Here is a 23,175-nt window from a genome sequence, read left to right on the forward strand (position 1 = left end):
AAGATTATCTTTTCTGTTTAAATAATTTCTCAGTTTGCCACCCAAGTTGCTTAGGGCCATCTACATGGTAAAGCATTAGACAGCCTGACACTGTTGGGATTACGATAGAGATGAAAGTTCCACTTACTTTTTGTTTTTGACACGACAGGCCAAATATGAAAGTGACAGGAGTTGGATGCAGCCAAGCATGATGGAACTCATAAAGCAGAACATATATCACATATATGTTCAGACGAATCGACGGCCAACTGGGTATTTGTTTTAAATGTCATAACTGATATGCATTCAACTGAGGATTGGCAGTATACGAGAACTATGACGTTTCATAATCTTGCACATGATCGTACACATTCCACTTTCTTTTAACTTGTTTTGTCAAGAACAAGGTACAATTTACACATACGTAAATGATTAACAGATAATATACCTGAAGCTTTAGTATGTTCACCAAATCTGGTTAAATTATTTGATATCTCAGACGATGACGCCTTTAAATTGAACTTCTATCAAATTGAGCAAGACCTCGTCAGCAAGGCAAAGCCGTCAGCTTTCGTAATTGCCTACTTCATCGAGTAATAAAAATTAAGAGTTATAAAGGGCACCCATGGGCAGTAATTAAAAATATAATTAGAGCCCGTAGTTTAAATACCTACAATAAATCAATCAAATTAAATTTCAATTTATAGATCGTGAATGGTGGCAGCGTGCGCAGCATCTCAACTGATTAGCGCAGCCATTAAAAATTTTGCTGCGTCACGTTTAGAATTCAGATCTTAGTTTGATACGATTGGCTTGATAACGATTAAATGCGTTAAAAAGCTCTTAACGATGTAAGACAAACCCCAATTTGTGTATTCGATCTCAAGCTCATAATTCTATACTAACAACACAATGATAAAGAGTGAAACTAAAAATGAGAAAATGTACTCACTAGCGCCATTAGTTTGGCCTATAGTATGGCCGACTTCCTTTGACAATTAGCGAGGCTCTGTGCCAAGTTAATATGTTTTCGCGCATCACTAGTTGCCCCAGACTATTAGCAATGAAGAAATTGTTTCTTCGAGCATCAAATTATTAAAATGAGTGCATATCTACACCCATTGGGGCTTCCATGGTAAAATTACATCATACCTGATTTCATTATTCATTTTTTTCTCGAGACGTCGTTAATGATTCAATTACAAAATAACCAAGCCCGCCAAAAGCATATTGCTCTGATGGAGTCCTTCTCGATGTTTTTGAGCAAGTATGAATAACGTCAAATGTCAGCTCTTAATTGAGTTTTCCGATTATCGTTTCTGTTGTAAAGTTTGGGTGAACGAGACAACTCGAGTTCAGCGGAAATGCCATGACCTGCACACGAATATCGACGTTTCACGTGAGGAGTCATTAAAGTACGAAGAAAAAAAGGTAAATATCTTTGATTAAACACGTCCAAACAATTTACAAAAAAAGAGAACAGATTTATTCGTTGCGTACGGGCACGTCAATACTTTTCCTGGTAAGATAATCAGCATTTCCTGTAATGAGTTGTGGATCAATACCAGTTCAAACCTGAAACAACAATGTTCTTGACGACAACTCGCATACTTCAGCCTTACGCAACAAAGCTTATGATTCATTTATAATTAATCATCCCAGGAATTCATACGAGTTTTCCCTGTAAAACCTTCGAAAGTTGAGCAAAACGCGTTTCACATAATTCCAATGCATGTGGCATCACAATTGCTGTAAAGGATAGCATTTATCGACCCGTCACCAAGTAGCATCCCCTGTGGCCTACGTTCCTGTAAACCTTGATTAACTGACAAAGTTTAAAAACTCCGTAAATAATAGGGTTCGTGATTTAAATCTTTCTGTCATCCGTCCACTTATCGTATTCAACTTCAGGACTACGTTCGTGCTTGGAATTGAAAGGGGGCCTTAAAATTTGGCGCATTTTTTTTTTTGTAAAAAAAACACATACATACAACGCCGCCATCTCTTATCGGAAAAAAGAAGTACGGTTTCAAATTCCATCAGAAATAGTCGTCTGATAGCCGTGGTTGCCGAACCGTATATCACGTGACCTTTGATTGACGTCAAACACATTTCTTAGTAAAACGCCATTGCTGCTCATTATAACTAACTGAATTCTGGTATCGATCCGAACAGAGTTCATAGGTCCATTTACAATTTAAAAACAGAAACATACTCAAAGACCTTGACAAACACTAGAACTCGACTAATTTAAGAATCGTGTAAGGACGTCATCAACTGAGTTATTTGTTACCTACTGATTTTAATGGGGAAGTAAAGATGTCCCAATCTACCTGAAACTTGAATCCAACGTGCCTAGAATCTAATAGTCAAGTTACAATTCGCCGTCAATTATTCGCCCGTACGTCTTGATCAATCACTGCTAGATAACTGAACTTGTAGGCTCATGAAATAAGAAACACTTTTGCCTGTTAACTGAGCTACAACGCCACAGTAAACATATGTAAAGCAGACGTACGTGGAAAGGAGGGGGGCCTCCCTCTTTGACAGCTGTTTTAGAAAATTAAGGCAACGCCGGATATGTCGGCCTTTGTCCAAAATTATAATCAGGAATAATTAATGGCCCCGTCGACATAAATATGCCAACTGTCTTCATTCTTGGCTCATTTCTTTTTAGGGGGTTTATTGTACTTGATGTAGGTACAAATCCAAGCAATCATTTTCCAGCTCCATTGGCCGTCTCCCGATGTTCTAATTATGTCCAGACAGTAACATGCCATATGGACATAATTCCAGGTTTAAAAATAGAATTGTTTTTAAAGCTTTTTTTTCTTTTTTAATTATTAGGGGGGAGTGTAATGTCCTTTGTGCTTTTCAGTATTTTAATTTAGGAAAATCTTGCAACAGAGTGCAGAATTAATTTTTTTAAACATTCTGCAGTCATTTGTTTTCGGGAATAAATCACAAGTCGACATCATGAAACACAAAGAGGTATATTTAATTTTTTTTTTTTCGCCACCATCATTTCAACTTTTCAATAGCAAATCTTTCGAGCGACCAACAGAATTTGGAAAAAAAAAAAAAAATCATTTCGCTCTAAAAAGAAAATCAATTTTTTGTTTTGCCCATTTGACAAAAAAACAAAAACAAGTTCAACTCTACTCCAAATAAAAGAGGGAAATGTTGCTTAATCAAAAATCAAACAAACATATGGCATTGAAAATATATAACTGCGCGCGCATCATTTGATGACATAATATGAGAGGAAACTGGTATTTTTTTTCTTTTCATGTTTCACTTAAAAAAAAATTTTAAATGTCCATTACGAAGATCTTTAAACTCTCCGTTTTGAAATTCAATTTTTTTCCCCATCCTCCAAGTTTAAGTAAGAAATTACAAACGAGGGGCCAAATAGCAAGGAGGGGATGGGATTGAATTTAGGATTTAATTTTTTGAACAGTGGCACAAATTGAACTTATTATTTTTTTTTTTAACATCAACGTGTCATGTGTTGTTCCTTCTTTTTTTTTTACTTTTTATTATTTTATTATGATCATTATTTAATTAATTATTATTAATTATTATTACATGGAGCAGAAATTATACAATCAACGGTTGGCAAAAAGGAATTTCATTTTTCAAAAAATTTTAAAGAGGAAAACAGGAAAAAAAAAATTGATCTTTTTTTTTTCTTAATGTGTAAAAGCTTTTTCTCGTCATTCGCTTGATTTTTTAAGTATTCACGATTTATTATTTCTTTTTCTAATTTTCATGATCCTCTTCATATATTTTAATGTTCTCCGCCCTCAAATGTTTGATGATTCCTATGAAATTATGATGTCAATTCAAATATTCATTTTTACTTGACCGGAGGTGGATAACCGGGTGGGGCACCTTGGCCGGAAGCCACCCACGCAGAGAAAACATCCCTAATCAATACATTTCAAAATCCAGATAAACATTTAAGATAACAAATTTAAATAATAATTAAATGTTTATACCTGCAATGGCTGACGACGCACTCGTTGCTGCAGTACTCGTTCTCCCAGTCGGGACTGGAGATGGCCGCGTTGGGACAGCCGGAGCGGATGCAGTGTGGGTGTACGTTGGTACCAGGGCCAGGTTTGCCGGTACCTGTGACCTGATTTAAATGTTGTACTCTTTGCGGTTGTTGTTGCTGCTGCTGCTGAGACTGTTGCTGATTAGGTTGTTGTTGTTGCATAATGTGAGGTGAATAATTCATTCCGGCCTGCTGGACCTGATGAGGTGCAGTCTTTTGAATCATTTGCGGCTGTTGATTCATGTAAGCCGGTCGATTGTTCTGCATTGGATAATTCAACATGTTCTGTTGCTGCTGCTGTTGGTGTTGTTGCTGCATTTGTTGTTGGTGTAGATGAAGTTGCTGCTGTTGCTGCTGCTGCTGTTGTTGTTGCTGATCGACCATGAGGGAGTTCAACAATGGCGATGGCTTCTTCGACATGGGGGAGACGGGTTGTTGGGGCATCGGCGCAGAAGTGACGGCCATCGTCGCCGTGTACTGCGGTTGCTGCTGTTGTTGCTGAGGTGGCATGTTGTAATTGCTCTGATAATTGGCAAAGTTCTGCGCCGCCACGTTCTGCTGTTGTTGCTGCGCCGTCGGCGCATTGTTCGTAGCCTGGAACATTGGAACACTTTCGTTGTTGCCTGGGCCGTTGTTGCCCTCCTTCGACACGACGCTGGCCCTATAAGCGGCCAACGCTTTCAAATATTCCTTTTTGGCCGCTTCCGTTTTCTTTTTGTACACCTGTTTCATTTAAAATTTTTTAAAAATCTATTCATCCACAACATTTAAAAACAAAAACCACGTACGTTCTTGGATTCCGCGTCCAGGGCGTCCCACATGGAAGCGACAATTTTGGAGACTTCGCCAAACGACGCGTTGGGATTCTGGCCTTTGATGGCGGCCTGAGTGTCTCGGAAAAACAGGGCGTACGCTGAAACGGGCCTAAAAAAAAAATGAAATTTTTTAATGAAATTAAATGAAACTCATTTCGTGAAAGAAATGCAAATTACTTTTGAGGCTCGTGAGGATCCCTCCTCTTCTTCTTTTTGGCCGCAGTGACTTTGGCTTTCTTGGCAGCAGCTTGGCCACCTCCCGCACGGCCGCTATTCGTCTCAATGGGCTCAGGAGACGGGCGTTTATTGGCATTAATCTATCACATCATTTTTTTTTTTTATTAAAAATTTGAATCCAATTAAAAATCACATCAAATTGAATAAAAAAAAAACGAACCTGTGTGATGGAATGGCAATCGTCGCCACTTTCCTCGCTAGTATCGCCGCTGGGCGGAGTGGCCGAAACGTTGGAGCCTAGCGGCGAGGTATTGACTCCGGGCATCATAGCCGGGCCTGTCCAGTTAGGTGGTGCCATCGTCGTGGCAGAGATCCTGTGCATGTCCGCTTCGGTCTGCAGTGGCCGGCACTCTACGGTGATCCGGCCGACTTGCTGCTGCTGTTGTTGCTGCTGCTGTTGCTGTTGTTGTTGCTGCTGCTGCTGGGGCGAGTACCTGTTGACGGAGGCCATCGGATTGTTGGCCGGTGGCGACCCCAACGTCTGCAGCGTGTAACCTCCTCCATCGGACATGGCGTGCGGATTGTAGAGCGGATAGTGCGACGACATGTCACCTCCGGCCGAAGGGTTGCCGTGGTACATGCCCTGCTGCGGCTGTTGCTGCTGCTGTTGTTGCGTCTGTTGCGGCTGTTGCTGGTGCGGATGGATGTGATGCTGTTGCTCGGCAATCGGCACTCCGCCCATCAGGCCCAGGGATCCCATATCGAACTCATCGTCACCAAAGCTCGGCGTGTGCGGCTGAAACTTTTATGTTTTGAATTCAAAAGAAATGAAATGAAATTCCATTTTTTTTTCTTGAATAATTAAAACTAATCTCATTTGCATACGACCGGGAATGGTGCGTGTGCACTACTGTTGCCACTTTGAAAACGAGGGGTTGTATTGATTAGTCAGGGGAGGGATAGAATAGAGAAAAGAGAAGAGGAGAAGAAGAACGGGGGAAGAGAAGGGGGACGTAACAAACGACCAACATCAAAAAGCGGCCATCTTTGATGATGGCGTATGAGCATGGGGGGGGGGGGGGGGTTGGAATAATACACGCAGACACATACCTGATCGGCCATGTTATATCGATGAGTGTTGCTGTAGTCGGGATGGATCTGATGATGGCCCGATTGTTGCTGTTGAATCTGTTGCTGTTGGTGATGTTGCGGTTGTTGTTGCTGGTGATGCACGTGAAGATGTTGCTGCTGGAGGGGATGAGCAGACGACGCCACCAATTCGGAATTCTGAAAATTCAATCAGAAATTAGTTTTTTTTTTTTTTTTTTGAAACTTTTAAAACTTGGCGAAACGAAGGCAAAAGTTAACTTTGGACAATATGGTTGAACAAACAAGTTAACTGAATAACACAATTTCTCTTAAACTAAAAAGATAAACAAGCGACAAACGCAATGGACGAGTTTAGACCGTCTATTTAACAGTTGCCCCTCCCCCCTCGTCCATCCGAAAACAAAAAAGTCCAGCGGACCTTTTTCATTTCATCAGTTGTGCCCGGCTACTAGTTTCCTCCAAACAGATTGCAATCTGCCCAGCTAAAAATGACGCAATGCGATTTAAAAAAAAAAAAAAAGAGGGAATTTCGACACGTAGGTGAACATTGCAAAAGATATCTCTGTACACGTATGAAAATACATTTTAAAAAAAAGAGAGAGTTGAGACGAGTAAATTGTATTGGAGTTGGGAGGGGTAAAAGTAGGGCACGTCTAACACAATATATATAGGAAAGTTTTCTTTTTTTTTTTTCTATAAAAACAACGCAGAGAGATCTAATTCCAGCCTTGAGAAAAATCAATTTCTTTTAATATTTTAATGAAATGAGTAAAAAATGATTAGATCTCCTCATTTTGGCAAGAATATTTTCGTTTCTTTTTAATTGTAAAACAATTTCAAACGCAAACTTCTTTTTTTTTCTTTCTTAAATTCAATTGATTTCACATATTTGTTCGCCTTGAGGGCAAGAGAGATCGACTGCCTCTTTTGAATTTTGTTTCCTTCTCCGGAAGAGTAAAAAAAAAAAAGAAGAAAACGGATGGAATGAGAGAATATCTAATGAAAAGTGAGAGAATGAGATACACACATAAGCAAAAAGCACACACACACACACACACTGAAGAAACTAATCGATCGAGACCCCTCCAAGTTTTCTCTCCCGCACACACAAACCTCTTTGCGCAGCAGCAAAAGGGAGGAGGAACCTTATAAAATATAAAATAAAAAAACCTTTTTTTATTTTGTTTTGTTTTTCCCAACATACCCGTCCCCCCCCTTCATCTTCAAGCTCCAAAAGAGAAAAGAGAAGTTTATAAGGGGCGCTGCGGAATGTATTTATACGGTCCCGCGTATGTGTGTGCGCGCTAGTAGAATAAATCAAAATTCCTAATTTCGTTAAGCTGTACACATAGAGAAGAGAAAAAGAGCTGCAACGTCATTGGTCCTACGGACGACCTTCTTCTTCTTATTAATTCCTATTAATATCCTTCCATCTTTTTTTTCCCCCTCCCCAGCTTGTGTTTCATTTAATGGACTCACGATCTCTCCTGTTTTCGCTATAACGGTACAAAACAAAAGGGCATTTTTTTCTTTTTTTTTTTTAAATGAATATTAATGTAAATACCAGAAAATAATTAATAATTAAAAATGATACAGTCGACTGATCTGAGCTTTCCACCACCTCACGCGGGGTGCATTTTTTCACGCTCGTTTTCACGCTCAAGATTTTTTTTTTTTTTTTTTTGGAGGTTCCATCTGAACGCCATTCGGTGTAATGGCCGAAGGCACATTTTCTTGTGTTGAGTAGCGTATCGTACAAACACACACAACCGGGAAGTACAAAAAAAAAGGGGGAAACGGGAGTCCAGCGTGATTTTTTTTTTCTTTTGTGATTTAAAAATCCGTTAAGAACCGCAAATGAAACTTGGTGCGAGTGACCGATCCTCAAATATATTATTTTTATTTTTAGTTGAAAAAATAATAAAAATTGACGCCTCGCAACGGGAAAAAAAAAATAGAGAGACAATTAACCGGCAAATTTCCCAGCATTTTTGAAAGGAAAAAAACAAAACCACACGACGGGAAATGATTTCATCGCCGCGTGTTTGTCATTTTTTAAATATTTTCTTCCCAAAATCGAAAAAAAAAAAAAAAAAAATTCAATGAGATAAATAAATGTCAAGAACCTGTTGAAATTCTCAACATTTCCGATTGACTAATAATAATAATAATAATAACAATAATAAAAGAACAGCAGTCAATTGTTTCGGTTCTCATCCACAACAGTCCGTTCATTTTTTTTGTGGCAAAAGAGTTAGAAAAAAAAAAAGAACGGGAAATCAAAAACACTTAAAATCTCATCAACTTCTCCGGGTTATTATTATTCTTTTTCCCCTCGGTTCGTTGGCTCATCTTTCCATCTATGCACCAAACTAAATTTAAAAAAAAAAAAAAAAAACCTCGAAAAAAAAAAAAGGAAATACCAAAGGGGTCATTACCTTGAACCAAACGGGATCGGTGAAGATATCGTGCAAGTCGGTAACAACCGAACTACAAACTAATCCGTCCATTTTGCTTTGAAATATCGTCGAAAAAAAAAAAAAAATTTTTAAGCCTTTGCCTGGATTCGATCCAGCGACCCGAGAAAACAAAAACAAACTGCACGCTCGCACACGCACGCACGACAGGAGAGAGAGAGAAAAAAAAAGAGAAACACGGTCAAGTAAAGAAAAAGGAGGGAAGCGAAAACAAAACGATCCGTTCAGGAGCGATTGATCGGAACTTGTGGCTTTGTTAAAAGACAAGGCTCCACGGAACATGGAACAGCCCCGAAATGGGGCTCCTATGCGCGCTCCTGGCGCGCGCACCCCCCCCCCCCCCCCCCCTCTGTTCCTAGAAGGGCGAAAAAAAAAAAAAAAAAAAACCCTCACGTTTTTCCACAGACGGGACGATGTCGTGTCTCTCTGCGCGTGTTACGAAGAAGGGGGGGCTCCGCACACACACACGCGTCCAGGGGCCTCCCAGCAGAGTGGCGCTGTGCGCGGGACTTGCTCTAAAAATGTCGTGAACCGCGCATCTCCTTCCCGTCTACTCAAAGTGGCCCGACTTACGCAACATCAAATCATTTTCTTTTCATTTATTTTTTTTTTGTTATCCTAATATTCAAACGAAAAAAAAAAAATGTTTCCCCTTTTCCAAAAATTAAATATGAACAAATACATTAACTTGGGGGGGGGGGGGGGGGGGGGGAAACTGAAAGATTTCGTTCAATTTAAAAATTCCCGACATGTTTCTACGTTGCCCACGGGAATCGAAATTTTTGTTTCACCCCCTAAAAAAAAAAAGAAGAAACAAACCGAAAACGAATAATAAAAAAAAAAGCAAATTCATAAACGCGTTCAATGCGCAAGATCGGGAGAGGCAGCCAACGGTGAACGAGGACATCCCATTGGAGGACAACAAGAGCAAAAGCGGGGAGTACAACAAATGGCATACAACACACAACAACCCAACCCATCAATTCAAGCGTCTCTTCCATTATTATTACCATATCTCGCCATTTTCTCCAACACCCCACCGTGAAGAAAACGAACGCAATTCCTTTTTACCCCGCCCAACATCATTATTCACTTTTCTCCGCACATTTTCCATGCATATATATATTTTTTTTTTTTAAAGAAAAAGGAAATCATTTTAAAATTGATGTTGCCGTACGTGAACGACATTTTCCCTTTTTTTTTTTCAATCCCCCGTCACATACGAGAGAGAGGCTGGAACGCAATCAATAATCAGCCGTGCACGGCCTATAGTTAAATATCTAATGCAATCTAAACACCCCACCGAATCATTAGTGCGGTCTTTCTCCTTGGCCTTTCCTTTACCCCCGTACGAAAATGAGCATCTTCATTTTCGATCTCCGAAATGATGGCAACGCTGGAAAATAATCAAAAAAAAAAAAAAAGAGAGAGAAAAACTTTTTGTTTTTTGTTGTTGTTCCGTTTTCAACTAATTCAATCAAAGCGAACACAACCGAAGCACAAACGCCATGTTAGTATGTACATATTAGATAGAAACGGGGAGGGGGGGAGCGCTTGCGATCCAATTAAGAACCAAACTCTGCGAGATTCTCTCCTCTCTTTGGTTAAGGTATTAGACGACCGGGTTGCATATCGATTGCATAACTCGATCACATGGCAAAGAATAAAACAAAGCGAATCCCTCCCTTCTCCTTAAAAAAAAAAAAAAAAAGATCAAAATGACGTCAATCGTCTTTTGAGTTTGAACAAACAAAATCAACCGTTATTGAAATTGAATCGAAAACTTAAAGTTCGTGCAACGATGAGAGAGAGACTTGATTATTATTTTCGGTAACGTTGAAAAAGAAAATGATAATAAAGGAAAGAATTAAAAGGACCGGGTGATTAACGACACAGAGGAAAAAAAGAGAAATCATTTACAATCACGCGTGAGACAGTAATTATCATTCCCAGTATTATTTCTTTTTTTGTGTGTGTGTTGAAAACGGCAACAATAAACTTTCACATGTTAACTAGATTCTTCCCTTCCCTTTTCAACTTGCATTATTTAATAATTCCCTCTTCTTTTTTTTTCCCGGAATAAAAGATTAGGTAATTTCAGTATTAAAAGAAAAAAAAAACAAATATCAAAGAGTGACGCAAAAAAAGGGGGGAGGGTATGGGGAAATCAAATTTGAGAATTCAAAAAAAAAAAAAAAAATATGTCGAAAGGCACCACCCCACCCCGTTTTGATGTTATTGATTTTCTTTTTAAGAGTGGGGGGGGGGAGGAGGAGGTTGGCAGAGAGAAATTCTTCCCACTTTTTTTTTCTTTCCACAGTGAAAAACGGGAGGGACCACACCCAACAAACATGGTTCCTCAGTGTGTGTGTGTGTGTGTGTTACACACTCACTTTCCCATTTATTTAACCCAAATGTCAGACACACGAGAGAAAAGGAGGAGGGGGAGAAATCAGATTGAGGCCACAGCAACAACATTGCCCTCCCCACCCACCCACTTTTATTTCGTTTGCAAGGAACCGGGAGGGTGGGAGGGGAAACGAATAAAACAAACAAACCAATGTGGAACATACAAACAGGACAGGGGGAAGCCGTTAACATCAGAAATCCATCCCTTTAAAAAACATTTAGAAAATAAAAAAAGAAAATGAGCTGCAGCGATAATAAGTAAACATCTATCATCCTAGCCCCGCCATCTTTGATTCTATTAGAAAAACAATTCCAAACGGAAATGAAATTCTCTCAACTTTTTTGACATGCATGAAATATTCAATAAAGATAAAGAATATTTACTGACCATGTTTGATTTTCTTCTTTTTCTCGGGATACTATTTCAAAAGTTCCCTTCGAATCTCTGTGTGTTCCCGGATGAGGAAGTAGGAAATAGTTGTTGAGGGGGTAGGGAGGGGAACGAGATAAAAAACTTTGTTTCTTTTTCTTTCCAATTATCTCTTTTTTTTTCTTTTCTTTTCTTATCTCTATCCTTTTAGTTTCACACACACACACACACACACTGATACGACTAGTTTCTAGTTTCAAAGTTTTGGAAACATTGAAAATTCATTTGTTTTTGTGTGTCGTTTGGTTGCGAGAGAACAGCAGACGAAAAGCACAGCACTCGAGTTCTTCTTTTTTCCGGTTATCTTTTTTTTTCTTTTGCAAAAAGAGATAACAGAAATAGAGAAGAGCAGCAAAATAAAAAAATATCAGATTTGAATTTCTCGAGAAAAACCAACAAACACGCAAACACAACTCGACACCGATTTAAAAGCAAAACAGTTTCGAACACAACCACGCGGGAACAACACGGTCCTGCGCAATGGCCGCTGTTGTGTACGGCGTGGCAAAAATGTTTTGGCTCCAAATCCACAAGTTTCACAACATTTCGCCAAAAACAAAAAAACGAGTACCACACTAGAAAATTAAAAAAATCGTTTTCTTCGAAACTATTAAACACCCACGACGAAACGATAAGGAATTTCAAGATGAAAACACGACAAAAATTCAAGGAAACAGTTGGTGTGGCAACAATCTCGAACGAGGACGAAGCCCAGACTGAAAACGAAACCGAATGCAGTTGGTAGTCCCCCACCACCACCACGCCGTGCATAGACACACACGCCCAAGAGTTTTTGACCACGAAAGCTAAGCAGAAAAGAGAAAAGGGGAATAAATAGAAAAAAGAAAGAAGAACGAGGTCCATGGGTGGGCTTATTTCAAACAAAATAAAATTTAAAAAAAAGAAAAAAAAAAAAACTTTTTATTTTATTTTTTTTTTCCTTCATGCCCACCCTACTTCTTTCGACAAATGTCCCGCGGGCAATCTTGTCTTTTCTCCTCTTTCTTTTCCTTCGTTTCAAAGAAACTGAAAAAATCCCAATCGAATGTGTGTGTTTAAATGAAATTGTTTGGAAAAAAAAAGTACATAAATTCTTTTCAAAGTTATGTGTTGTTGTTGTAATCATTAAAAAATGTATATATAGATGGCGGAATGTGAATATCCCGAAAAACTTCAATCAGCGCCACCTGTCGTCAAAAAAAGATGATCGAAAAGAAAACACATTCTTCGACGTGTGTTATTTTTAGACAGACACAAACAAAAAAACATGGCTGAATAATTAATCAGCTGATTGGTAAACGCTTTTCAAGGTTGTGACGTCAGTCGTTAAAATGGGAGAGAGATGAAAAAAAAACGCACGTGACTATCGAATGATCTGCCGGTTTCTCCTGCCCACAATCAACACGAAACGAGTTCCTTCCATGTTTCACGTTTCCTCTTAAATTAAATTATAATAGAAAAAAACAAATGCCTGTACACACCAACTAATTAGGTCTTTTTCAACTTAAAAGAATGAACGAAAACAAAAACAAAGAAAATTCCAGCAAGAAGAGGTTTTTCTTTTTGTCTTGGAATAGTTTTAACCAAATAACAGGGTTGCCGCGTAGTGAATGATTTCCTTCTTCGACGGGCGTGTACAATAATAATAATAAGAGGTAGTCGACAACCTGATGATGGATCGACTTTTGACATTTGAAAAAAAAAAACAGCAAAAATAATCTTTTAAAACAAAACAAAAATCCCTCCTATTCTTTTAAATTTATCTGAAATTATCGTTTTTCACACGACCACATTTCCCATTCGATTTGTGTTTTGAAATAAACCGTAAACACAGAAAATGAAGAACCGGTTCCTCTTGTGCTACTACACACACTGCTACCACATTCCCCACCTCCACCCTTTTACACACACGATTTCATTTGATTTAATAAAAATTTAGCATTTAAGATACGCATACACTTTGAAATGATTAAAAACGCCGAAATTTCTCCACGAAAAAACAAGAACAGTTATTTTTATTTCAACTGTCGACCTTTTACCATCTGTCTCTCTCTCCCCCTCAACATTTTCTTGAACTTAATCTATATTTCTTTTATATATATATATATTTCCCCCCTCTTTAAACACAACCTTTCCCCCCTTACTCCGCCCCCCTTTTTTTTTCTTTTGAAAACATTTTCTTCCCCCCCCCCCTCCCATAGCTTTCCCTTCTGTTCTTTTATAATACGCCGAAGACAACAACAACATCTACGGACGCGGTTTTATTTCTTATAAACGCTGCATGCGTTTACTTACACACAAAAAAATAAGAGAGAGATAAGCAAATGAAATTGTTAATCATATAAGAAAATGCGCCCTCAATTCCTTGTGGTTCGCTCTCATGAACAATCCCATCGTATTTTATTATTATTTTGTGATACTCGGAAAATCCTAATGAGAAGAACCCAATCTTGCACCCGACCCCCTCCTACACGCAAGACATTCGAGTCATTTCGGGGGACAGCGAAAGAAGAACACGAACAAGAAAAAGTTTATGAAAATCTAATAACTTTCACTATTTAAGAAGAGAGGAGAAAATATGCAAGAAAATGAAATGATCTGATCGATTAGGTTTTCCCCTCTCTCCGTTTTTATGTCGATCGAGTCCCCCACGCCCGACGTCACGCGGAATTCATTACCCCCTTCCCTTCTGCTTGTTCGTTCGGGATTTCAATATCGTTCGTCGACGTGATGACGATGAAATTTCCTAACGACATTGTGCAAACTAAAAGAAGGCAGAGAGAGAGAATGTTCATTATGAATCGACTCATTTTAAATCATTTTCATTATGAAAATAACTCGCCCCACTTCCATTTTCTTTTTTAAATACATCTAAACTTTATATGTTCATGGTCATTTAAACTTTAGAAATAAAAAATAAGATGAGAAGAACGACTACGTCCACTTCGGGAAACGAATAACACAAAAAGTTTGGCGGCCGGATGTCATTTTTTCTCCCCCCCCCCTTTGATGCAATAAAACTCACACACACACACACACACGGATGGCAATGAAACAATGCCATTACCTGATCATCATCATTTCTAAATTTTTCATCGGAGTTTCAGGAAAAAGAAAATAATAATCAGTTTAACCAAAAGGAAAAAAAAATATAACCGACTGAAAAGGGCGCGACAGGTCAGATCCAGCCCCCAACTCACGCACCTGACGCTTTGACCCCCTTACCCCCCCCTTACCATTTCTTTCTTCCCTCACCAACGTCTTAGGTTTCTTATAAAAATGATTTTTTTCTTTTCTTCTAACTTTCAATTATCTTTTACCTTCCTTTAAAGTCACCCCCCTCCCATCATCATCATCATTTTTACCCCCCCTATATTTTTTTTTGTTCTTTTTTTTTTTCTAAACTAGAAGAAGTTGAGGAATTGAGAGGTAGAGAAGGGGGGGGGGGGTGAGAGAGAGACAGAGAAAGCTACACATCTGTGCTGGACCACCTGTTGCCCGAATGACGCTGGAAGCGATGAAGAGCAAGAGAATGAAAGAAAAGTCAGAACGAAAACAAACGTCAAAGAAGAAAAACAAAAACTCCACTGTTTTTCTTCTTTTCTTTCATTTTCCATCCTTCTTCCACCGTGGCCCCAAAAAAAAAAAAAAATATTTATTTAAAAAAAAAAAAAAAAGGATTTTTGTTTAAGGGTCAAATGGCTCACGGGGTCACAACTCTTTTTCTCCCTTCCATGTTGTTGTTGTTTAGCCGTTAAGCTCCTCCCCTTTTTTCTCCCGAACGTTTTTGAAAAATACAATTTTAAAAAACCCAGCCATGTTCCAAACATTCCTAACCCCTGGATAGGGTCCAGCAACCTCGTTCGCAACACAAGAGTCACGCCACAAACATTCCAACAAATCCCCCCCCCCTCCTGGCCCTCAACGTCTAATAACCAAAACGGATACACGCTATTATGCGACATTCCCTTAAAAAAAAAACGGTACATCACGACGAACCTCCTGGAAGTTGGTTTCAATTTAAAAAAAAAAGAAGAAAACAACAACAACAAAAGAAAAATAAAAATCATTCGTCATTTTTTGTTTTCCACATCGGGGGGGGGGGGGGAGGCCGTCGTGAATCTTTGGCTCACGGTGTCAATGCCGACGCATCAAAACTCATCATCTTTCAACGCTCACGTAACCACAACAACTCGTCTTCGTTCAACCGCATCTCTTCTTTTTTAGAGGTCGTCTACTCGCACGAAAGAAAAAAAAAACAGAAGAAGATAATTCGAAATCCTTGGAATTTCTAAACGACTTTAGCAGAGACTTCCTTCTCACTACCCCGACACCGAATCAAATAAGAAAAAACTCCAATTGAAATTTGTGGAAGCTCTGCTGGTTAAATGATTGAAGAAACATCAAAACCCAAGGACATACAGCACATGTACATACACTATTAGTGCAATCAATATCGAAAAATAAAAATGGAGGACAAAGTAAGGAGGAAAGTAGGAGCTACTAAAGAGGGAAATATCGATCCAATTTTGTTCTTTTGGGGCTATCCAGCACCCCCCCCCCCCTGCCGAGAAAGTATAATGACGAGACTATTGCACACATACGAGTCTATACAGTCGGTGTGTGTGTGTGCTTGTACAAAATGATTCAATGGTCGGATCGAGAGATAGTCGGGAATTGCATTTTGTTATCCTTTTGGGCTTGCTCGTATAATATATCCCTTCGACTTAGACATATACATCCGAGAGCTACAGAGGAAAAAGCCCAGGGGGGACTTGATTAGAATATCGATGTCATTCTTCTTCATGTCACGCAGAGGAAAGGGGAATTTAAAACAACAAAAAAGAAAACCCAAATCGAATTGTGTTTCCCATTTCACGAAGAAAAAGAACATGGCAATCGCTGTTACATTTTTGGATATTTAAAAAAAGAGACTTCAAAAGAGCTGAATTTCAGAAATGAGTTAACCAAAAGCCATATCATTATATAAGAGAGAGCTCTTTTAAATCCCTTCAGCCACTCCTTAATAAAAAAAAAACCCACCTCCTACCCCTCCACCCAATCTCTTTCCCCAAAGCTGCTAATTCCAATTAAAGTCCCGCCATCCGAAGGGGGGGAGAGAATGAAAAGCAGTGCAACGCTGATTAACAGCTGATTTAAGTCGGTAAAATGGGGGGAAAAAAAGAAGAAAATAAAATACCTTTAAAACATATATATGTAGTTCTCCTATTCTTCCTACACCGACAATACTAGTCGGGGGAGGAACCAGGGAGAACAACAGAATCCCATCAGACTAATTTCACATTAATGAATTGCATTGCCTATTCTGAGCGCTGCTCTGTGTGTGTGTGTCTTTTTTAATCCCCTTTTCCGCCTGCCTTTATTATTATATTTATTTATTTTTTTTTTTTTTGGAAAACTTCAAACGAAACTGTGTAAAGAGATGGGTGGTGGAAAAGAGGGGGGAGGGGTTCTCCTGAACCAATCCAATCTGCTCTCTATTCATGAAAGTTTCATCGACTCAAACAAGTGCGTCAGACACACAGAGGGTAGAGTGTGTGTTTTTTACGAATAAGAAAAGAACGTCAAAATAATAAAAAAGAAATCAATAATCTTTGCGAGTCCTTCTTTAAAGGCTTTGATTGAATATGCTCAATGTTTCAACAACTCTTGGCCTCAGTGTGGGCTAAAAAGTTGCAACTTGGACCACATCGGCGAATTCGATGTGCAAAGGACTAAATTTCAAAAGCAAATTCACAAAGTTTTCGTTCCCCTCAAGCGTTCCAAACGCACAGCCCTCGTCCTCCTCTCTTCTCCCCCCTCTTTTCCAACAAAACTTGTCTCCAGTCTTCTCTCCCTCTCCTACTCTTCATTCTCATTCTCTCTTTGCTCCCTCTCCAGAGAGAAACCAATCGATCGACCCCTCCCGCGTGAGCATGCTTTGCTTGCTTAAAATTGATCCACTTCTCTCTCTGCCCTTCTGTCCCTCCTCCATGGAAATCTGTTTTCGCAACCATTAATACTTGATGAGGCACGGCCTTCTCCTAGAACTTGTGGCCAACACAGCTCGAAAACTGGGCTAATGAAAAACTCATGAGGGCTCGATAAGTCAACATGAAGAGAAAATCTGTTTACAATTAATAGCAACCTTGGGCTTCATCCGAGTTGGGTAACAACATGCAAATAAATCCTTCCCATTTTATGTTGGTCCACTTGAAGACTTACTAGCAGTATGTTTGAGGGGAACGATGATCGTTTTACATAGCGTGATACACCTAATGATAACTCAACTACGCCAGTTTATAACAAGAAGATGAATCGACTTACGTGCTCGCTACAGGCGGTGCTTGGGTGGAACAAGACGAAACGGTGCCGTTAGTTGTTTCAAATCTTCTAATAACATGGGGAAGGATCTGTAAACTGGTTGATGCTCAAATCAGACACGCATCCTAGACCAATACAGCGCGAAAATATACTCACGCCTGCTTCCAAAAAAATACAGACGAACTCTGAGCCATCTAGCGGTCGAATCAAGCTTCATTCGTCTTTAGCGCCATCTAGTTCTTGTCAACGCAGAATCAAAATTTAATCGAATAAGCACAATAATAATAAAACAAAAATTTGTTCGCTTATGGTAGAAGTTTATTTTTTATTCACTCAGTGCGATATGCAAATTTTAAAAAAATTCAACAGAAAATAGTACATCGTTCAGAATGATAGAAATAAAGTCGAACGGACAAAAAAATACGTCCAGCGTCGTCTCGGCTGTTGGGGATTATACATGACGGAAACGCGTGAAAAACGCACACCCCCCTCCCACAAAAAAAAGTTAATAAACTCTATCGATTTTTTTGTTTCTTTTCTTTTTTTTTGGTTTTAAATCTAAAAAAAAGATTGCGTACTTAGGACGTAAACAACCAACACATCATTACTGATTGAACACCAAAACACACGCACTCAGTTCTTATCGCACATTCGCGCAGAACAAACGCCGTTTTACAAAAAACAGAAAAAAAAATGGGTCGACGCACTGTTACGCTAAAAGAAATTATTATATGCTAAAAACGGGAATCGGAAGTGGTAAACAAACGAGGCCGACGGAAAGGTACTAATGTGAAGAAGGGAAGTACTGGCATATATATATTATATGCAAAATCTATTGTACAATTAAAGGAAAAAGGTCAGCCTATTCTTCCACCCATTTTCTCCTACCTTTCTGATATTTAATTCGTAGCAAGTTTATCCCTTGTGTTGTTAGCTTAGCTTAGTTTTTTTTTTCACCTTCTCAATCTCATTCTTGACCGAAGCCTTCGGTTTCTTCGATGGCGAACGTCATCTTCTCGACGAGCTGCTCGTAGCTCTTGTAGGGCGGCAAGTCGAGCCGGTTAAAGCACGTATGCGAACGAGGCAGCCAAGTCTCCTTGCCGACTTTCTCGATGCAGAAACGCTGAGGTCCATTGCTCCCTGAATGAAGGGATTTAGAAAAAAAGAAAACATACATTTCAAAGGATGATTAAACAATCAAAAGTACCAAAGGAAAACAAAGCAACGAGGAAAGAAAGAAGTCAACGAGCCGGGAAAATGGCTCGGAAACGAACGATTCATTCCACCACAGCAATGATGCGGATCGACAGATGGGCGCGTGGTGTACGGTTTTTGACGTAACCGCAACGACACGCAAGACGGTTCACACCGTAAGGGAAATCAGGGCGGAAGTAAATAAAAAAAAAAGGGGGGGGGGGGGGAGAGAATTCGAATCTCGTACAATGTGTTGTTCTTCTGGACAATAAAAACGAAATGAGTGAAAATTTATCGTTATTTCTTTACCCATGAGCTCGGCGAATCCTCCGACGGGCACTTTGCATGTACCGCAGACGAACTGCAGCAAACGGGCTCGCTTCTCGTTGTCCATGGCGCGTACAAACTAACAGGCGAATGATATTCAGGGAATTAAACGACCGCGATAAGAAATACGCGTCACGTGTTAAAAAAAAAAATGCGAATTTACCTGCCAGAACCATTGAACCTGCTTGGAATTGCGGGTATAGTGGCGGTAGACCGTGTTGCGTTGCCAATCATCGATGTCGATCTCCTGCATGCCGCACAACATCAATTCCAGCTCCCGCTCGTCAAAGTAATGAAGCCATTCAAGTGGAACCACTTCGTTGAATCCGTCCAAGAAGGCTTTCGTTTGCTCCTCAATGCCGCGGTTCATCCTCCAATCAGTCATCAACCTATTTGAAAAAGAAAGGACATCATTCAAAAAATGATCAAAGGGAATCCATTTTTCGACCTAGTTACGCACCTCAGGTATTCCTCCTTATTCTCCTCGTTGACGCGCACGTTGTCGCCGCCGGGCTTCAGCTCGTGATGCGTCAACTGGCCCAGCACCTCGAAATCGGCCGAGAAGTAGAGCTCCAAGCCGCACTCTTCCAAATTGTTGTCTTTGACCCACATGAGCGAATTGAAAAATTCCGGGTCGACCGACTCGATATCTTTGGTCGTCAGCTTCTTGTTCAACATCCGCTTGTAGAACGGCAGCGTGAAAGCCGAGTAGATGAAGCGGCCGTGATATAGAGCCTGAATTTCCAAAAAACAAATTACTGATTGAATCGATATGCTTGTTTGATCGCTAACATACCATGGCGATGAATCGACCGATAAACTTGAAATAGTGCAAGTGATCCGGATTGACGTGCGACGCTGGGTTGATTTGAAGGCTGTAATTGTTCTTGTTTGCGTACTCGAACAGGCAGTACATGGGGTTTAGGACTTCGTGCGACAGCAGGAGGAACCATTCCCTGTAAAGTAAAATAAATAATAAGGGAAATGTCTTTGACTTATCTTATCAAGCAACGTGAAAACAATACCTAGCCACTCCACCGTAATCAAGGCCTTCCTCGCCGCGGAAGATGACGTACAACCGTCTGCGTAGTTCGTAGGCGGGCAGGCGCATGATCTGGTGGTGCGAATCTTCAAACAGCGTCTGCCGGTTGAGAGTGATCTTGATGTGCGAGGGCAAGGCATTACTCTGGCACAAGTAGCGGAACTGAGATAGCTTCCAGCGGAAAGACCGTTCGTACGCTATGGGAACACCGTAGGCACCTTTAGGTCTGTACAACAAAAGCAATCAATTAAAACACGTCAGAGATAAGAAGGGGAAGTTTCGAGACATGTCCGTGACAGTGTAATCAAAACTTACCCTTTGGTAGCCCCTGGTCTAGGATCTTGGAACGTGGTCGTCCGGGTGTTGTGGTCGACAAAGTAATGAACACCATCGTCGGTAATTCGCATTTCCCATCCCGGAGGCAAGGGATCCTCCTGGTTCATCCTGGAGGAGAGAAAAAAAAAGGGCGATAATGAAATGATTAAGACGTTGGGCGGATTGACAACAGGTGACACACCCTTGAGTTCTGGGGTCCTCCCACTGCGTCGTGCGGTTCTTGTGGTTGACGAAGTAGACCCTGCCATTGGGCTCCACCCGCTTCTCCCAGCCTTCGGGCAACGGCCCGAGCGGATCACTTTCCTCCGTGCCCGTCACCACTGCCGTTCCGGTGCTGACTCCACCGCCCTAATTAAGATAACGACCGCTATCACATGATCTGACGTCATTTGGCAACGAGTCTGTTTCTGGCCTACCTGTGGAAATAGGAATCTCTGGCTACACTGTTGGACGACATGCGCTCTTTGGCCTTGCCACTGTTCGTAATGTTGCAGGCGTTCCACGTTCGGCCTTTGCCACGTCGTCCTGAATTCGAATGAACACGTTTTTAGGCCCATGATAAAACTAACAAGATTTAGTTGCGAAGACTTACGAGCGCGTGTTGTGATCAACGTAGTAGACTCGCCCCCGGGGGTCTCTCCTCATCTCCCACCCAGCAGGAAGAGGCTGCGGGCGTTCCCAAGTGGTACTCCGCGTATTGTGATCGACGTAATAGCGCCGACTATATTTATCGAAGCGGACTTCCCAGCTATATTTCAAACAACCGATAATTAATGTACCTCTGATCAATAAAATTGGCTTAAAAGAAAAACGTCTTACCCTGGTGGAAGAGGTTCTTCTGGGCCAGGTGGTGCCGCTACCGGCGCAGCCGCTGGTGCTGCTGGAGTAGTTTCGGTCCTAGGAGCGGGTGCTGCAGCGGTACCGTTCGGGGTCCTTAATGGCGTTTGCTGCGGAGTTCCGTTGGGTGTCCTCGCTGGAGCACTAGTTGTTGCTGGAATGGGGGCAGTTTCCACATCATTCGATCGGGTACGAGGACGAGCTCCACCCCCGTTTTCGTTTATGGCCGAATTATTACTCGTAGCAGGGACCACTGCTGCACCGTTCGTCCGGATCTCGGATGTGGAGCTTGACTCACCTGTCTCGCCGTTCACCCTAATTGAAGGAGCGATATATAAAATTATAATTTTGTATTATTTATTAATTCTGTCATTCTTCTACCTCGCCACGCTTCGGCTGCCTGTTAACAATTTAGGATCTACTCTCATTCCGTCCATTACGATAAAGACTTCTCCTATTTTCACTCTGGTACTGCGTCCATTAGCAGCTGGTGTGGGTGACACGGCATTAATGCCATTTTTCACTTCCCCCTACAGGCAGAAATTATGTTTTATATCATATTCTACCCTATTTTGTCTTTGACACAGGCTTACCTTTATGTCAAGAACAAGGTTGGTTTTATCAAATTTCCCCTGCTCCCGTACTAACTGTTTGTGGATATCAACTCTGCCTTCTCCTAAGACTAAATCTCTCTTGAAAGTTGAATGACTGTAGAGCCTCAAGAGGCATTTTGATGAAATTGTTACAAGCCTGCCAATACAAAGATAAGACTTGAAAAAATATGCCAAATCATGTTGCTAATAAAACTTACACAGTGAAAGTTTCATTAGACCAGGTGGGTTCGTGGGAGTTCTTAACAGCTTCGGTTTTCCGAACCACTTTTCCATCAACTAATACTTCAACATATGGTGAAGGCTTTTTTGTTATGCAAACAGGATCAACTGTGGCCTTTAGAACTGAGTTTGCAAACAAGATTAGGTATATCTGCAACCTAGGTTAAGGTAAACCACTTTTGTACCTGAGAGATTAAGCTGATGAAAAAGAGGTTGATTATTGTTCCTAGAGCTTGAGCTGCCAGAGCTGGTTGTAGCTGCTGCCACAACACTTTCTGCCATTTCATGCAAACCAGGATGTAGGAATTTGCTGCCACTCAGTACTACACCAGTCACTAAAATGTACTGGTGTTCCCAATATTCTCAAATGCCATAATCAGACCAGGAACCTGCAACAAAGTGTTGGAGATAAGGGTAGTCTCAATCATTGATATCAAAACTGATAAGGTTTACTTACTCAAAACTACCATATTCCATAAGTTACATGGAATATAAAAGACGTTCCCGAATCGCAGAAATAAATTTTTTTCTATGATAACAAGTAGGCTGCAACCTCTAGAATGTCACTCTAAAAGAGAAAACAGCCAAAAAAAAACACCAAAAGACAAGGTTGAACATTTGACTAAAAGAAAAAAAATTTCTCACAGATAGTCAACAGACCTAAATATATGGCTCAAAAGTGGTAAGATTAGAAGCTTCGATTGTATTTCCTGTAGAGTGGGATAAAACTATCGCAGGAAACACAAAAAACAAGTCCAAGTCTTTCTAATAAGTCACCATCTTGGCTTAGGGACACCGTTGCCAGTATAGTCAACAGAGTTTTTC

At 40.4% G+C, this 23,175-nt stretch overlaps 2 protein-coding genes and 1 long non-coding RNA gene across 3 annotated transcripts; all 3 read right to left on the minus strand.

Annotated features, from left to right (window-relative positions):
* Positions 1-831: 831 nt before the first annotated feature.
* Positions 832-2,789, minus strand: LOC130702127 (uncharacterized). The gene is made up of 2 exons (XR_009421350.1): positions 2,313-2,789; positions 832-1,353 (listed from the first exon to the last, which is right to left on the minus strand). It is a non-coding gene; the product is annotated as an uncharacterized LOC130702127 (long non-coding RNA).
* Positions 2,790-3,835: 1,046 nt separating this feature from the next.
* Positions 3,836-8,696, minus strand: LOC130702089 (TOX high mobility group box family member 3-like). Its single transcript, XM_057523756.2, has 7 exons — positions 8,580-8,696; positions 6,142-6,318; positions 5,252-5,833; positions 5,032-5,171; positions 4,828-4,963; positions 3,981-4,762; positions 3,836-3,908 (listed from the first exon to the last, which is right to left on the minus strand). The coding sequence occupies exons 1-7, from the start codon at positions 8,649-8,651 to the stop codon at positions 3,839-3,841; spliced, it is 1,959 nt and encodes a 652-aa protein (XP_057379739.1). The 5' UTR covers positions 8,652-8,696; the 3' UTR covers positions 3,836-3,838.
* A 9,381-nt stretch (positions 8,697-18,077) lies between these two features.
* Positions 18,078-23,159, minus strand: LOC130702081 (E3 ubiquitin-protein ligase Su(dx)-like). The gene is made up of 17 exons (XM_057523748.1): positions 23,011-23,159; positions 22,808-22,918; positions 22,536-22,739; positions 22,329-22,473; positions 22,111-22,267; positions 21,899-22,047; positions 21,500-21,832; positions 21,273-21,428; positions 21,097-21,205; positions 20,862-21,028; positions 20,660-20,788; positions 20,328-20,570; positions 20,099-20,258; positions 19,763-20,037; positions 19,466-19,691; positions 19,285-19,381; positions 18,078-18,921 (listed from the first exon to the last, which is right to left on the minus strand). The coding sequence occupies exons 3-17, from the start codon at positions 22,630-22,632 to the stop codon at positions 18,749-18,751; spliced, it is 2,616 nt and encodes an 871-aa protein (XP_057379731.1). The 5' UTR covers positions 22,633-22,739; positions 22,808-22,918; positions 23,011-23,159; the 3' UTR covers positions 18,078-18,748.
* Positions 23,160-23,175: the final 16 nt, after the last annotated feature.

Source organism: Daphnia carinata, chromosome 6, assembly GCF_022539665.2.
Source record: "Daphnia carinata strain CSIRO-1 chromosome 6, CSIRO_AGI_Dcar_HiC_V3, whole genome shotgun sequence".
Classification (NCBI taxonomy): Eukaryota; Metazoa; Arthropoda; class Branchiopoda; order Diplostraca; family Daphniidae; genus Daphnia; species Daphnia carinata.